The following is a 15546-nucleotide window of genomic DNA, read 5'->3' as shown; positions in this document are numbered from 1 at the left end:
AAACACACCAACCATATCTGGCAACCTGCCCAATAACCAGCGACGCTGGGCAGATGGACACACTAGTCTTTGTCAAGAAAGAGTTCCAACATGTAACTCATAAAACTTATTTTGTGTTATGTAAAATTATTTTTACATTTCTTTTTGTGTACGAATTGAACATATGCAAGCTAGTTCATTAGTGAGCTTTAGATGTGTGTGTAGGTGTATGTTTGAACTTTGGACAGATCCAGGCCAGCTGCTTCCCCCTGCTTCTAGTTTTGATGCTAAGATATGCTAACCACTCCTGAACTGTATAGACAGAAGATGGATATTGATCTACTCATTGCATTCTCAGAAAGTAAATGAAAGTGAATAAGCACATTTCCCTCCAAAATCCCCAAATTATTAATTCAAGGCATCCTGATCAAAAATGAAAAATGAAAATCAGTTGATATATTGTCTGTTTTTCTTTTAAACTCTGGAATACAGATATTGGTATCAGACTCAAAATCCCAGCATCAGTTGGGCTCTCCTAAATCTTAACAACATGGTTGTGTAGATCTGTAAAAAGTATAAAACAGCCACACACACCTCTGAACAAACAACGGTTCACACTGGCTTACGTGTGGACAAAGAAGCATGTTCCAGCCAGTAGAGAGCAATTTTCCATTTGTGCTTCATAGATGACTTTAAACAATTAATCAATTATCAAAAATATTGTACATTACATGTCCCGTCTTTTCAAAACTTGTACGCCATGGTGTGTTTCAGAGTAAACTAGTTAGAAATAGATGTTTTTAAAAAGTCACTCTTGCATCACACTGAGTGATTGTTGGGTTTTCTTTTTGTCAGATGAGTCAGCATACTTACTTCTTCTGTAACATTTCAAACCACATACAGTCCAGAGAGCAAGAATTTGGACAGTCCACAGTTTTTGTTATTCAAGCTCTGTGCTTCAGCACATTTAATATGAAATAAAGTAATGGATACTACATTAAAGTGCAAAGTCTCAGCCTTAATTTGAGAAGGTTTACATCAATATAGAAAGAACTGTGTGGGAGATATAGCCCTTCAAATTTTGTATGTGATGAGGCAAAGCCTGAACAAAATTTTTCCTTAACTGATGCCAAAGTGGGTATATTAAGGGGTATATTGGTAATGGAAGAGAATACATTTTTTAAGCATGCAAGATTTATGGCGACAGAAACTTGACAAATTATCTTAATGTGAAAACACCTTAATCACAGCCACTTTATGCACTTATCATCCTTGTGCCTGTAATTTTTCACCTGTAAAACTAAGCACAAAATGCATTCAAGGAGAGACTGTCTGAAAGTGTCAATCATTATCTCCATTTCTACGATTCATGGCTTCTCACCACTATCTGTGACAGCTGGCTTTTCGCCTCACCTTCAAGTATGGCCATTCAGAAAAGGTATGCACACTTTTACCTTGGCTTTTAAGGCTATGACAAGTTTGAGATCCAGTGCACTGACACCACCGGTCAAGCTATTTTCACATGTATATGCAGTAATGATAACTGTGGGAGATTTACCACTTGAAATTAATAGTAATTTTTCAAACAATGTGTCCTTGATTTCTGACAGAGGTAGACAAAAGCATTTACCGGCTGAAATGAAAACTGTTGCTAGCTAGTTAATTAAGCTAATGTTAGCTCCATGAGTTGCTTAGAAATGTTGTCTGCGGCTAACTTTTTTCCAGTCTGACTCGTAAAAAGAGAATCTTGTAAAATCTTAAATAATGTAATATAAAAAAGTCTTAAATATGTGTTACATGGCTTTACAGTTGATAATGGGAAACTGTCAGTTGACCCGCAGAAACAGACGAGTCACTAAGGAGAAAGAAAAAAACCCAAAATGTGTTCAAACAAATTCATGACTTATAGTTAACGTTACAGTATAACTTTAATGCCACCTCAACACCAAACTTACAACAAAAAGACAAATGAAATGTGAAACAATAAATAAGTAAAACCAAGTTTTAAAATGCAGTAAACAGTAAGCAGCCATCTGAACTTGTGAATAGAGCAGAAACCACGATAACAGGCTCCTTGTGAGATAATGATCTATTGTTGCACAATGTACAGATATTGCAGCAGTGACTTTGGCTTCCACTTAAACAATAAGACTGTTTGATTCACATAAACATCTGAAATGTCTGTGCCTTTATGCTTTTCTGTGTGTTTTGAGTGTCCTGTTTAAAAAGCTTTCACGACAGATCAGATCAGATCAGATCAGATCAGAAGGGACAGTTAGAAACACACTGGAGGAAAAAAACCTGTTTAAACCATCTGTTACTGTATGTACCAACCAATTTATCAATGTCCTCAGTTTGCTTTCTTCTTTACATTGATGTGTTCTCCTGGTTAGCAAAGGAAACTGTCGACTTCCCCAGAGTCAGATGAGAAGATCAGTTTTATCTGTTGGCCATGTCTTTCTTGTTAGCTAGCAAGCCAGTCACAAAATGCCTCTTTTTTACATTTCTGTTTTTTACCCGTTCAATAAATGAGATACAACATGTAAACCAGACAGCTTTTTCTGTCGTTGGAAGGTGGATTTTAAAAAGAAACCTTTGATGGAGCTAGGATAAAAGTTCCCCTGTTTTTACTGTCTTTGTGCTAAGCTAGGCTAAATACGTCCTAAACCTATCTCTGTTCTGGACACACAGAGTTCAAATTAATACACCTCTTCTCATCACTGTTCGTAAAAATATACACTCTGGCCCTTTATTCATTATAAAAGCAAATACTTTTCACTCATTTTACATTTTGGACATTTAGAGTAAGAAGGTTGTGGTCCAACGCCTTACCCAAGGACAGTTTAACAATACTGTTGGCTGTTGGTCAAATGTTCTGGTTACTGGACGGTCTGTTCATCATCATCTTGCACCCAGATAATGAATATAATTACATCAAAACTCACTCATCCATCTGATTTTACCAGCAGGAGACAAAAAATGGCTGGAGAAAGTTAGTTTTTTTGGGGTTTTTTTGTTTTTTTTAGAAGAAAATCATTAAACTTCAATAAAAATGAAATTGACTTGGTTTGAAACAAAAAGCATGATGTAAAAAAAATTACTCAAAAATCTGAAGCTCCAGCCCACAGTTTATTCCACTCAGTCATCCCCTTGTATGAGGCCTGAACGCTATGAAAATATCTCTCACTATATAAACAGGCATAGTTAATCTTTCTGTACAGGTATTTCTCCACACAGCACGGCATGTGTTGTCCGTGGATGTTGGCACTGAGGCAGATGTGTATGATACAGACGGAGCGTGTGGTCGTCAGTCGTCGATGAAGGTCAGCCGGCCTGGTCCCTCGTTCTTCATCCAGCGCCGGTACCTCTTCATCCTTGGGTCGGTCGCCATCTTAATCTTCATCTCCTCCTCCTGCTCTTTTTTGTACACCTGAAAGACACACATGAGGAATGTTTACACTCGAAACATTAAGGGGTGTTTGAATTACCTGAACTATAATGGTTCACATGGAACATTCAGTGTAACGTACTTTTCCACGCCACTACTTCCATCAGTACAACAACTGAGTCATGTCATACTCACCACCCTGCTGATTTCAGTTTCTCTTTTTAAGATGAATACCATTTTCATTCACTAACTCACTTCGCTTTTTTAAACCACATTTCAGTTAATATTGAAATTTGAGACTTCCTGCAGACTTCCAGCAGATTTTTTACATCAAAATCTTACCAGAAAAGATGCAACAAACAACGGACACCTGGTGTTGGGTTGGTAACTAGGTGTGTAAAGATAAACCGATTGGTATTGGTTTTCTAATACTTATTGGTTGATCAGAGTCAGAGGTTCTATTGCATTGATACACAACAGACAGATGCATCCCAAGTTCTGCGTGAAATTTGGTTAAACTGAGAAAATCGACATGACTATAAAAAAAAAATAAAAAATTGTTCCAGTTAGCTTTTGTTTAAAGGATGTGTAAATGGATGGAGGAGAGAAGGAAACTAAAAGGAACATACTAATAAATTGAAGACAGGTTGAAAGAAAGGAGGAGAAAGTAAAGAGGAAAGGACTGAAAACCAATAAGGACAAATCAAAAGAAAAGAGATGAAAAAAAAAACCTATGGAGAGAGAATTTTAAGTCACAAACCTCATAGTTTTCTTTGATCCAGAGCTGTTTATCCAGGAAGGACTGTCTGTTGTTTTCATCCAGACTGTCAAACTGAGACTGAGACATCTTCATGTACCTCCTGAGGATTAAAACACAGAAAGGCTGTTGTGAAGTGACCTGGTGCTGAGGTAAGAAACATGGAAAGATGTATAGGTTCATCACATTCATCCAGAAGATCTAGTAGAACACCATATCTATACTAAACGTTCCGTAAGAACTGACCTGATTAAGTAAAGCTTCTCCTCGTTTCCGTACTCCTCCCTGCAGATGGTGAAGCGGTAAATCCAGGAGACGTACCAGGTAACGTAGTTGGTCATGTAGTAAGGGAAGAGCACGATCTGACACAGCAGGATGTCTGACAGGTTGGGCTTCTGGTAGCCTCCTTTGATGTCGATTTTGGTTTTGATGATGTCACGGATCACCTCCTCCTCCTGCTCCCGGATCTCCTCTTTGGAGCGGCGGTTCTTGCCCTTCTCCTTGGTGCGGTTGAGGAGGCCCTGCTGCTTGGCGATCTCGGTGGCCTGGATCCGGTACTTGGGGACCGTCGCCAGGTAGTTAATGGCCTCGTTGTAGCTGCTGTGCCAGCTGTAGTACTGGAGGAGAGAGAGGGAGGTGAGACTGCCTGCCTCAACTATAGACCAGCAAGATTTACTGTTTCTAAATTTGGGCAATAATTCACCATATTTATCACAGACACAGGGGCCCTATCTTACGCCCAGCGCAAAGCAGCACCAAGCGTGACGCAATTGTCTTTGTTAGTTTAAGACCGATGCAGTTGTTGTTTTCCCGTCCAGCGCCCACGTTGTTAAAATAGCAAATGCACTTGCGCCCATCAAAGCGCTCATGGGTGTGTTGGTCTTAAAGTGAGGTGTGGTCAGGCGCATTGTTGGCACATTGCTATCTTGAGGCAGTGGAAAGTGATTGTGCGATTGACCAACAAGAACCTGCTCTGAAGTCAATGGCGCAGTGTTTCACTATTATTTTAAGGGCGCATTATCAAGACAGTAATATGCACCTACACTGACGGGTGCACAATATACACTCTGCTTGTTACACACACAGGACATGCAGCAGCGCACAAACATGCAAAAGATGACAAATAAAAGGATTACAATGTGAAAGATTATTGTGTACATTAACATATTTTAAGAAATACATGTCATGATGCTTAGTCATAATATTTATCAGAATTAACTCATCACAGTAATGATGAATTAAATTGTTTAATTATTTGACCAAATCGTGGCAATACACGGAGGTAAACAGACGGACAACAAGGGATCAGACACAGATCGACTTTCCTGCTGCATCAATACATGATGACATGAGGAACACATGATGAAATAAATGAGGTGAAAACAATGATTAAACTAAATCTGCACAGCTTCTAGCAGCAGCAGGATCAACATCTTGGAGAGCTGATCAAGTTAACATTTTTGAGAGTACAGTGATTAGGTTTCCATACTTTCAGCAATTAAAACCCTGCTGATTTGAGCTCCATAACTGAACAAAACGATTTTAAAGAAAGTAAGGTGAGAGTAAATAGCAGTTACCTGGATGTAACTACAGTTCTATGAGTACATGCGTGAGTTGGTCCCTGTCGCTACTGTTGCGGCTGTAAGACGGTGGATAAATTGTTTTCAGCGTTACAACTCTCACGAAATGACTCATTTCACTTTCCGAATTTCATCCATTCATACCGATAGTATTTGGAAAGTCTAGAAGAGCCACATTATTAAATTATTTTATCCCTCAAGTAAGTGGAGGACTAAATGGGAAGTTACCTGCCCCAGCTGGCGGAATCTCTGGTGCTCTATGAGCAGCCTTCAGCTCTGGCAAACCAATCATTGCTGGGTGACATAAAATGCATCACTACCGGTGCGCCAGCATGGGAAAGTCATCATACACACCAGATTAGAAACTCCAGTACACTGTGAAATACAGAGAGATTTAGCTGGCAGTGATAGGTTTAATCAGCATTGTGTGAGCTCGTTTGGCAATGGCTTGAATGTAACGAATATTTATTTATATGTAAAAGTTCTGCACTCCAGCTTTAAACAAAAATATTTAGCATTACATTCATCGATCATTATTTATCACAGAAATAATATTGAGACTTTAGATCATACTTCAGCCCTAATGATGATATGATCTTAACTCTGCTGTTCAGAGAATTGAGTTTAAGGAAGATGTAATTAACAGAAAAACAAACTTGTTACAAAAGTTTTTGTTTGACTGTTTTATTATGTGATTTTTTTTGTATTTGACAGTCCCTCCAGGAAATTGTAATTGCAATAATTAACTCAAATTCAAGAAATCTCCACAAAATTTTGCCAGAGCTTGCAATTTTCCTAAATTACTGCAACTTTTCCTTTGCTTGCAATTTTTCCCAATGCCCACAGTTGTACCACAATAAGAGCACATAAAATACCACAAATTGTATTGCAATTTTTGAGAAAAGCTGCTGCAAAATCAAACATTTTTGGCTGCCATAATAAGGAAAAACTCTGCAGAATCCTGGAGGGACCGATTAGCATTTTCCATATGGTAATATATATATATATATATATATAGACCTGAAAAATGTTCTTTAAATAATGTCTTTAACCGTATCAGCCAGCTCTGTTTCATTGTCTTTCAGGTCTTCTGTTCATGCTGACTAACCACAAATGAACCAAGAATTTTCCCTTACTCATTAGACAGTTGATGCCTGCATCACTGCTGCATACAGTTGCTTCCTCATTTTGTTCTTATACATAATTATCTTTCTTACTTTGGTTTTCAACAAAAAGTGTGAGGGGCTGCTGGTCTTCAAAGTGTTTTCCCCTCCATTCGGTATTTATTTGCAAATTTTCCTTTAAACAATATCCTCCATATTACTCAACATAAAACACAGGACTCTCCTGGATAATGTAACAATCCTATATATTTATGTTAGGACCACCAGTTTCAATGATTTCAACTTTGCTTCTGAGAAATTATATTTTGTTCATCATTTTGGCATGACAGACGGCTCTAAATACTACAGTTCCCATGAGCCTTGGCCACCGTTGCTCATCATGCTCATAGGTACACGTGTTAAACTGAGATCGAGGGTGAATGCAGAGAAACTTTCCTCCTTCAGCAGATAAATGTGAAAACAAACTGTGCACAAACATCATTCTGCACAGAGAAGAGAACAACATCCAACTGAAGGAACAAGAAGAAAAACACATTTTTGACTGGAGGGAGACTTTAAGGCTTTATCTATTCTCTCTTTTGGTATATACGAAAAACGATGTCCCTGTCAAATTAAGTGTGTAAAAATAAATACTCACAATCACACAGTGCTTTAGCTGCAGATGTTTGGTTTTGACTGTAAATAAACTGCACCAGGAAATTCACTGATGCTTTTTTGTTCTTTTTTTTAGTTTTTCAGCTCAGTAATTTCCTAAAACAGCTGGGCACTGTAGTTTTTAGCAACATTTACTCAAACGGGAGGAGATAATCTATTTGTTGGGGACTATTTACAACCGCGGAATAATACATATTTTGTTTTCTAGTGAGTATTTACAGCAACAGGATGGTGTCTATAAAAACAAGGCTCCAGTACCATTTATGGACCAAGAGTCAGGGGTCAAAGGTCTTAGTTTCTGACCAAAAACAGCAAATATGGAGAGAGACGAGAGGAAGACTCGTCTGTCTAGCAGGGTCAGAAACTCCTGACAGATGGGCTCTAAAAATATCTCTGCGTGGCTTCTGATTGGCCAAGTCGATGACAACACATCGCATCTGCGGTCGTACCTGGAAGATGGAGATGGCACAGATGGTGACCAGGATAACGACTCTGACGTCCACTTTGGGGGTGAGCTGTCGGCGGTAGTAGGCGTAGTAGTGTTGGTAGTACTCCTCAGGATGGTCCAGCATGTAGTCGTAGTCTCGCCGGGTGTCCTCATCCTACACACACACACACACACACGACACAAACTGCTCTTCAAAAGCTTTTTACATGATGCTATTTAATAACAGAGAGGTATAATTAAACATTTAATCTCACTGTTATCTAATAAAAACCGACAGTCAAAGTCTCCAAATCACAGCGTTTCATATTGGACAGTTTACATGTCGGTTAAGATGAAACTTTAGTTGTCGCTTTGGCAGAACCAGTGTTGCTAGATTGAACCAACAAAAAGTAACCAATCAAAGCCTAGAACCTGCTCCATCTTCATCAAAGAAGCCCATTTTAAAAAAAATTCATTTGGGAAAGGTTTTTTTTATATGTATAATGATCGGTCTTCTTTTTTTAAACCAGTATAATTAGGCAAACTCAAAACCAACGATGAAAAATATATAATAGAAATCGTAAAATTAAAGTTTTTTTAGATGTTATATTAAATGTTTAAAGTCTCACTTATGTGAACAGATCTTACAAGTGTTTTATCAGAACTGATCACAGAAGTATGACAGAATAATAATTGGAATAAGAGTTTCAACTCAGTTGTAATAAACTGAACTGACATTCGGTTGTGATGGTCATCAGTTATCAGTTATCAGTCATTGCGTGTGAGAGTCAGCTGAATTCAGGGAAGGACGAGGCCACTTTAATGGGAAACAGCCTCACTTTTTTTCTACAGAAAAGCAGCCAAATTGGATGAAAAGACATCCAATCTGGAAATACTGGATAGAACTAAGAACAGGAAATCTGCAATTCAGACACTTAAACTGAATTGTGAGGTTAACTAAACATGTAGTTGTGTCTGCAGTTTGCAGTGTTCAGTTTTACATTCTTCATACCTCCACTGGTTCCCAGCAACCATGATTGTTCACTAAACACACATGTCTTTTTTTTGAATGCTTAATGGCTTTTTCTGTTTAATCTCTTTTCGTTTGTTTTTTTTTGAAGGCCTGCAGGTTTTGTTCCTCTCCCACAGAGCCACACGGTTTGCTCTTGTTTCAGCTTCCAGGTCCAAATGTTGTTCAGGAAAGACTTTTGTGGAGCCACATGTAAGCTGTTCTGTCTATGTGGCACTCTCCCATTAGACAGCGAAACTGAAGCCAAACAGTCATTTGAGCTTCTGCATGTTCCTCAGTCCTGCAGTTATACTGATGACAATTAAATGTCTCCGTCAGAGTGAAACCATGTTTTCGCCTGGACTCATTGACCTGAGAGCATCTCAAAGATGTTTTATATTTACTGTGTGGAGGCAAGAGAAAGTGGCACCAAAATTACTTAAACCACAAAAATACAGTAAAATGTGTATCTGCATCTCTGCAGGTTATTATGCTGGTATCACAAGTAAGTTTACAGATATTGGAGGAACATTATACCATTACATAGCAGGTAAATAACCGCTGTGGAAGAAAATTACCGTAGACAAAGCAAGTCCACACTTAAAAGGGTATTATAGATACGATCAGATCAGTCTCTTCATGAATGTTGCTGAGAGAAAGTACAGTAAGAAATACCTCTGATAATGGGGATATAAAAGAATATGAGTGATATCGTAATTATTAAAAGAACATTACTAGGATGTGAGCACACAATACATCCCTGTAGAGATACTATAGGAGAGCTTGATGAGGGAGAAAGAGGACAGCAGTGCTGCACTGAGTCATGAGGGAGCAGTTGGATAAATACACAAACTTTACAGAGTTGGACAGACTTGGACCGACCTTTAACGTCTCGTACGCAGTCACGATGAGCAGGAACTTCTTCTGGGCGGACTCCTGGGTCTCTCCCTCTGAGCCGGGCTCTCCCGGCCGGAACCGATCCGGATGATACCGGCGAGCCAGCTGCCGGTAAGCCCGGGCGATCTCCGCTTTGGAGGCCTCCCGGGTGACGCCGAGCACATCGTAACAGACCTCCGTGCCGCAGTACAGGCCCTCCACTAGCGCTGCTGCCGCCGGCAGCGAGGACACGGAGAACAGGAGCACCGCAAGCCGCCACCACGGCGTCACCGACCGCTGACACACAGCAAACCCTCCACCGCCGCCGCGGCTCCGCTGCGTGACGGCAGCCATCTCCATCCGCACCGCAGCCTGCTGACAACCGGAGCCTAGCCTGTCCGGTCGCACACTGCTTACATCATCAGGACGCGGCGGGACGGAAAGCTGACGAAGCATCAAAGATTGTCTTACGTGTAGTTGTTCTTACGGTTTTGTTTTTTCATATCATTTTTCCTCTGCTTCACACCTTTGAGAGAGCAACTCTATGTCGTCTTTTTGGTCCTCATTCATTCATACATTCATTCATTCATTCAGACTGGGGTTCAGAGTGAGACCCATTTTCTTCCTTTTCTGTGTCTCTTTGATAATAAACAAGGAATATTATGTATCTGACTCTATGCTCTGAATTGTCTCCACACAACAATAAAAAAATTTATATCTCCCGCAGAGTTTTTTTGTATAATTATTTATTATAAATTGATTAATTATTCATTTTTTAAAAAGTCGCGAGCATAGCACACATTTATTTATTTTCATTTCATCATCATCATATAAAATAAAATTTAAAAAATCCATCAGAGCCTCTTAAACTCAAATTAACACAAATTGTATCTCGTTTTTAATCCATACACAAATTAAAATCTGTAGTTTTTACGGAGATTACATGCTGTAACTATTTCTTGGCAACCAATGTCCCGGCACAGTGATTTACTGGAATCTGGTTGTCTGACAACCTTACGGTGACTCAAAAAGTTCCAGGGTGTCAGTGAGCCGCTGGTTGGTGGCATCAATCCTTTTATCTTGGCAAAAAGTGAATAGATGTAGGACTATTTCCTAAAATGTTGAAATATTCCTTTAATATTTGAGGACAACAGACTCTTGCTACTGATTAGACTCACTTCAAATCCGTGGAGTGCAATGGGAACGCGATATAGCTATTAACATAATTTTAATGTTTATTTTCAAAAAAGAGAGAAAAAGGAAAAGAAAACACGGACTGGTTGCAAAAACACTGGGCCGGTGTTATGAGTACGGAGTAAGCAGTCTGGTATATATATATACGATCTTTATATCCGGGACCGAGTGATGACGTGCTCGTAGCTGCAGACTCTCTCTGTCTCCCCCTGCTGGTTAATTTCAAACCTGCCGTTGCAGATGAAGAAAGTAAAACGTTAATAAACACATTATTTATTATTTAGAAAAAAAGCTCAGAGTCCCAGAGTGTGTGTTCTGTATCTGTGTTGTTTCACACAGGGCTGATTTTGCACCTTGACATCTCCGGTTTGGTCCCCTCTTGTTGAGCGAGTCACATTGTGTAGTTGATAATATAAGACGTGCAAAACACGTGTAAAAATTTTTTTTTTTTTTTTTTTTTTTTTTTTTTTTTTTTTTAAAAAATCGAGTTTTCAATAATGAAGTAAAAGTACCACAATACATGTAAAGTCCTCCATTCAGATTCAGATTCTTACTTAAGCAGTGAAATGTACTCAGGTATCAGTACTGGTGGAGTTTAACTCATTGTCAGAGTTAAACTTGTATCTTCTATTTTGGGGGTTTTCATATTCATATCAGCCAAGGACGGACATAAACTCTTGAATTTTGGCTCTTGGTCCAGGATTTGTAAATGATCCAAAACTCTTATCTAACATCTTTGTGTCATCCAGATGAGATAAAAAAAAATATTAAAATGTTGACATTCTGAATATACAATATTTTTTTATCTAACAGCAGGCTAGCAGGCTACAAGGTCAATTTAGTGGAGAAAAGTACATTAAACATGTGAAATGTGGTGGTGGAAAAGTATGAAGTCTCCAAAATTATCAAGTAAATTAGCAGAGACTGGAGTGAAGGAAATAAATGGAGATGGACTTAAAATTTCCTCTGCTGAATACTGGATTTTACCTGCTGTCAAACTGACTAATGGAAGGAGGGCTCATGTCCAGATGGTAACCCTTTTTATGCGTTGTTTGTGTAAACACGCAGATCTGGTAAAAGGATTTTTCTGTTGTAAAATGGCATGACTCTTGAACTGCATTATCCCACTTCTTATTAAAGCTTGGGTTGAATTCGAAACATTTCAATGTGTTAAATGACAGCTTTGAATAACAGTCACACAATGAACTAATGGTTCCTTTCAGGCCTTTCTGCACTTGTTGTGTCAGGAATATTTTAATAATTTTAAACAAATGCAGCCTCTTTGTAGCACATACTAGTTTTGTGTTACTTGAGTAAAATTTAGAATTTTACATAATGATTACAACAAAGTAAAAAAGAGGGAGAAGGAGAGAACTAAAAAACTTAGAGTTAGGGAATAGAATAAATATAACTAATTAAAACACTTATGAAATATCCCATAGTAAGTAGTGAATGATGCCACAAGGATTATGAACCATACACTGTCAGTTACAGTCATACATACTGATGTTTTTCCCTGACTGTAATATCCAGAAAAAACTCAAGATATGATATTAGAGTTGATATTTGAGTCAGAGGCATTAATTATTAATCTCACTGTGACAACAACATGTTGAGAAGTTGTTGTTGGTCAAGAAATAGTTACATTCTCCCTAAAATCACAAATGCTTTATTGATTAATAAAGTAACTGATCAAAAATCACAAATATTAATTTCTACATTTTGTGTTTGTGTACAGATTAAACAAATGAGATGCAAGGTTTTCATTACAGAGCTTTAGAAGTATGTATTTTAAGCACATTAGCATGCTAACATAAACTAAGATGGTGAACATGGTAAGCATTATACTTGCTTAAAATTAGCATGTTACCATAGTCTTCGTGAGCATATTAGTATGTTGATGTTAGCATTAAGCTCAAAGCACACTGTGCCTACATGCCTCGCAAAGCCACTAGCATGGCTTTAGACTCTTAAGCTTAATTCTCCAATATGTCGAACAATTCTTTTAAGGCTTAGTACCTGTCAGGAGCTAGGCTAAAGTAACTCAAAATAAGAGGTCTTGACCACCTTTCAGAGCCACAGTTCTGGGAAGGTAACTAGGATGAGGACTACCCAATTAGTTTGGTAAACGTAACTGTATCTCAGGTAAACCTCCCGAATCCAAGAGCAAGACTGAGTCACTAATGTTACCCCAAACTGTTAGTAGTAGAATAAAAGACCCACACAGGGGATCCTGAATGGGGCTCTTTCTAATGTTACCTGTAACCTCACAGATCAACAAAAAGAGAATTTTAAAGAAGAGTTAATACAATAGGAACTACAGAAGAAGCATTAACAGTATTGCAGGACGCTGCTACTAAATACTTCTGCTAAGATGGGAGGAGGACATTACGGGGACATTAAAGTCAGACCCTGAACCAGATCCTTGTAGAAATAAGAAGAGACCCAGTGACATGTTATCATGAGCTTTGCCACACTGACAGCTGAACAATATGGAATAACCTGCTGAATGCTTAAGTGTTCTCCTAATAGTGCAAGACATGTCAGAGGCAGCTGTCACATGAAACAGTCACGCACATGTTGACAGATGATCACAGATTAACTTCTTTTAAAAACAGCATGTTCACTACTCTGAACAGGAATTTTTTAATCAGTTCTCTCACTCACAGAGTCACAAATATTTCTCTAATTTTCTGAACACTTAATGTAGCATGGAATAGACACAAATTAGTAAAATAAGAATAAATATAAAGATTGAACTAAGTGTGTATATGTTATCATCAGCAGAGAAAACTGCTATCAATATACAGTAAAAATGTGCCAACAGTTGGGTGAACATTCCTGTGGAAGTCTAGTTTTCATGGTAAATGATGTTTTGACCCGTCATTCAGCCCTGTAGTGGGTATCAGGCTGTGCTGTCATGAATTTACTGGCCTGTCTGACAGGCGACACCATTTCCTAGCCTTGACTCAACTTACCTTTAAGCTGCCTTTAAATCCTACTCTCACCCAAGCAAAGAGCAGATACTCAGAGGCTTATATCTCTATTGGCTAAACTGCCATAGTTGGCCCCTTTGGCTTGATAGGCAGTATCATCTGAATGCCGTGGCCTGCTCAGTGATCCAGCCGTTATCCCTACTTATCCAGCTCCACTCGTCTTACAAACAGTTATATCAGAAAACCTCTCGTGTATTTCTCTATTTAAAGTGTCCTTGTATTGTATCCTATTGTAGCAAAGAGCTGATAATTGGCAGCATGCCCTGGCCTTATATTGTATATGCTCAGGCCAAAAAGTGGCTGGCCCAACTGGCTTGGTAGGCAGTTTCATCTGAATGTCATAGCCTGCTTAGTTGTCCAATCATCATCTCTGTGTATCTGGTTCCACTAGCTTTACCAATAGCCACTAATTAGCAACAACTCTGGTATGGCAAACTTTTCTTGAATTATATCCCTTGATTTGTCTTACTATGAATCTGTGTATGAGTGTAAGAGTGCAGGCAAGTCTACAGGGTCATGTGGGCACCCTTTCAATTGTTTTGTTGAGCGTCCCAGCTGAAACACAAGCAACATCATGCATCGCCCTGGCTGGCAGTAATTTTTACACTCCTCTACCTCTCTAGTTGTTCATGAAAGAAGTCTGGAGTGTCGACCACCCTCACCTGCATCCCAAATGGCTTCTATATTACTTTGACCTCACACTGGGTGGTGACTGGCATGGAGCTTTGGCTCAGATTTGAAAAATTGTCCTGACTAGAGTCAGTAATCTATCTAATCTATCACTAGAATGAACAGATCAGGGCCAGGGTGAGAAAGTGCCATGAAGTCAATAACCCGCTGGTCCGGGTATAGACATTCTTTATCAAAGAAATCAGGAGTACTGATGATTTTGAATGAGCTGCCCTCTGCCACAACAAAGTTGTTTGACATTGTTACAAAGACATTGTTACTATTCAGGATCATATTTCCAATGATGTTCTTTAACTGCATTCTCTTTCCAAACAGTGCAATGGTTAACTTTTCAGGATACGCTGTAGACACAACAAAAAAAAAACCCAACAACAATATGTTTTAATGCACAATCTGGAAAATACATATTAGTTTTCTGGTGATATGATTTTAGTAGAAGTAGAGTTAGTTAACCTGCCATCATACCATGGTCTAGGTGAATATGGCTGCAGGGTGTCCATTAATTCCTGATAATTGACACCTTCTAAGTAGTTCCAGTGAAACTGTCTGTTCATCATTCTAAATTAATGCGCTGGCTAAAATGAGTAATTATAGCAACAGGTACACATTCAAAGCCTCCATTTACAATTTATTGCAACATGTTAACAAGCTGATTAAAACAATGAGTGACTTCAACATTTCTTTGAACCCATTTGACAACTTTGATGACTGGGGTGAAGCTGAAACAGCACAAGGAGTAACCCTAACACCAGGAGAATTATTTAACGAGGCATTCTGACACCTCAACAGTAGAAATAAAGTCAATGAAAAAAAAAATCTAAATATCTTATTTACAACACTGAGTGTAGTCTTTCAGTGTCCCATCCTCTGAC

At 38.7% G+C, this 15546-nt stretch overlaps 1 protein-coding gene across 1 annotated transcript; it reads right to left on the bottom strand.

Moving 5' to 3' along the window:
• Positions 1-1888: 1888 nt before the first annotated feature.
• On the bottom strand, positions 1889-10265 carry dnajc25 (DnaJ (Hsp40) homolog, subfamily C, member 25). The gene is made up of 5 exons (XM_042395366.1): positions 9801-10265; positions 7932-8084; positions 4371-4741; positions 4128-4227; positions 1889-3409 (listed from the first exon to the last, which is right to left on the bottom strand). The coding sequence occupies exons 1-5, from the start codon at positions 10248-10250 to the stop codon at positions 3287-3289; spliced, it is 1197 nt and encodes a 398-aa protein (XP_042251300.1). The 5' UTR covers positions 10251-10265; the 3' UTR covers positions 1889-3286.
• Between the last annotated feature and the right edge of the window lie 5281 nt (positions 10266-15546).

The sequence above is a fragment of the Thunnus maccoyii genome, chromosome 19, assembly GCF_910596095.1.
Source record: "Thunnus maccoyii chromosome 19, fThuMac1.1, whole genome shotgun sequence".
NCBI lineage: Eukaryota > Metazoa > Chordata > Actinopteri > Scombriformes > Scombridae > Thunnus > Thunnus maccoyii.
This window is presented reverse-complemented; position numbering and strand designations above follow the sequence as displayed.

Excerpts from the sequence above, each read along its gene's own strand:
- dnajc25 (XM_042395366.1), bottom strand. The coding sequence starts at position 10,250 with ATGCTTCGTCAGCTTTCCGTCCCGCCGCGTCCTGATGATGTAAGCAGT. Across the intron at positions 4,228-4,370 it reads GAGAAGCTTTACTTAATCAG|GAGGTACATGAAGATGTCTC; the intron begins GTCAGTTCTTAC and ends TTTAATCCTCAG. Across the intron at positions 3,410-4,127 it reads GGATCAAAGAAAACTATGAG|GTGTACAAAAAAGAGCAGGA; the intron begins GTTTGTGACTTA and ends TGTGTCTTTCAG.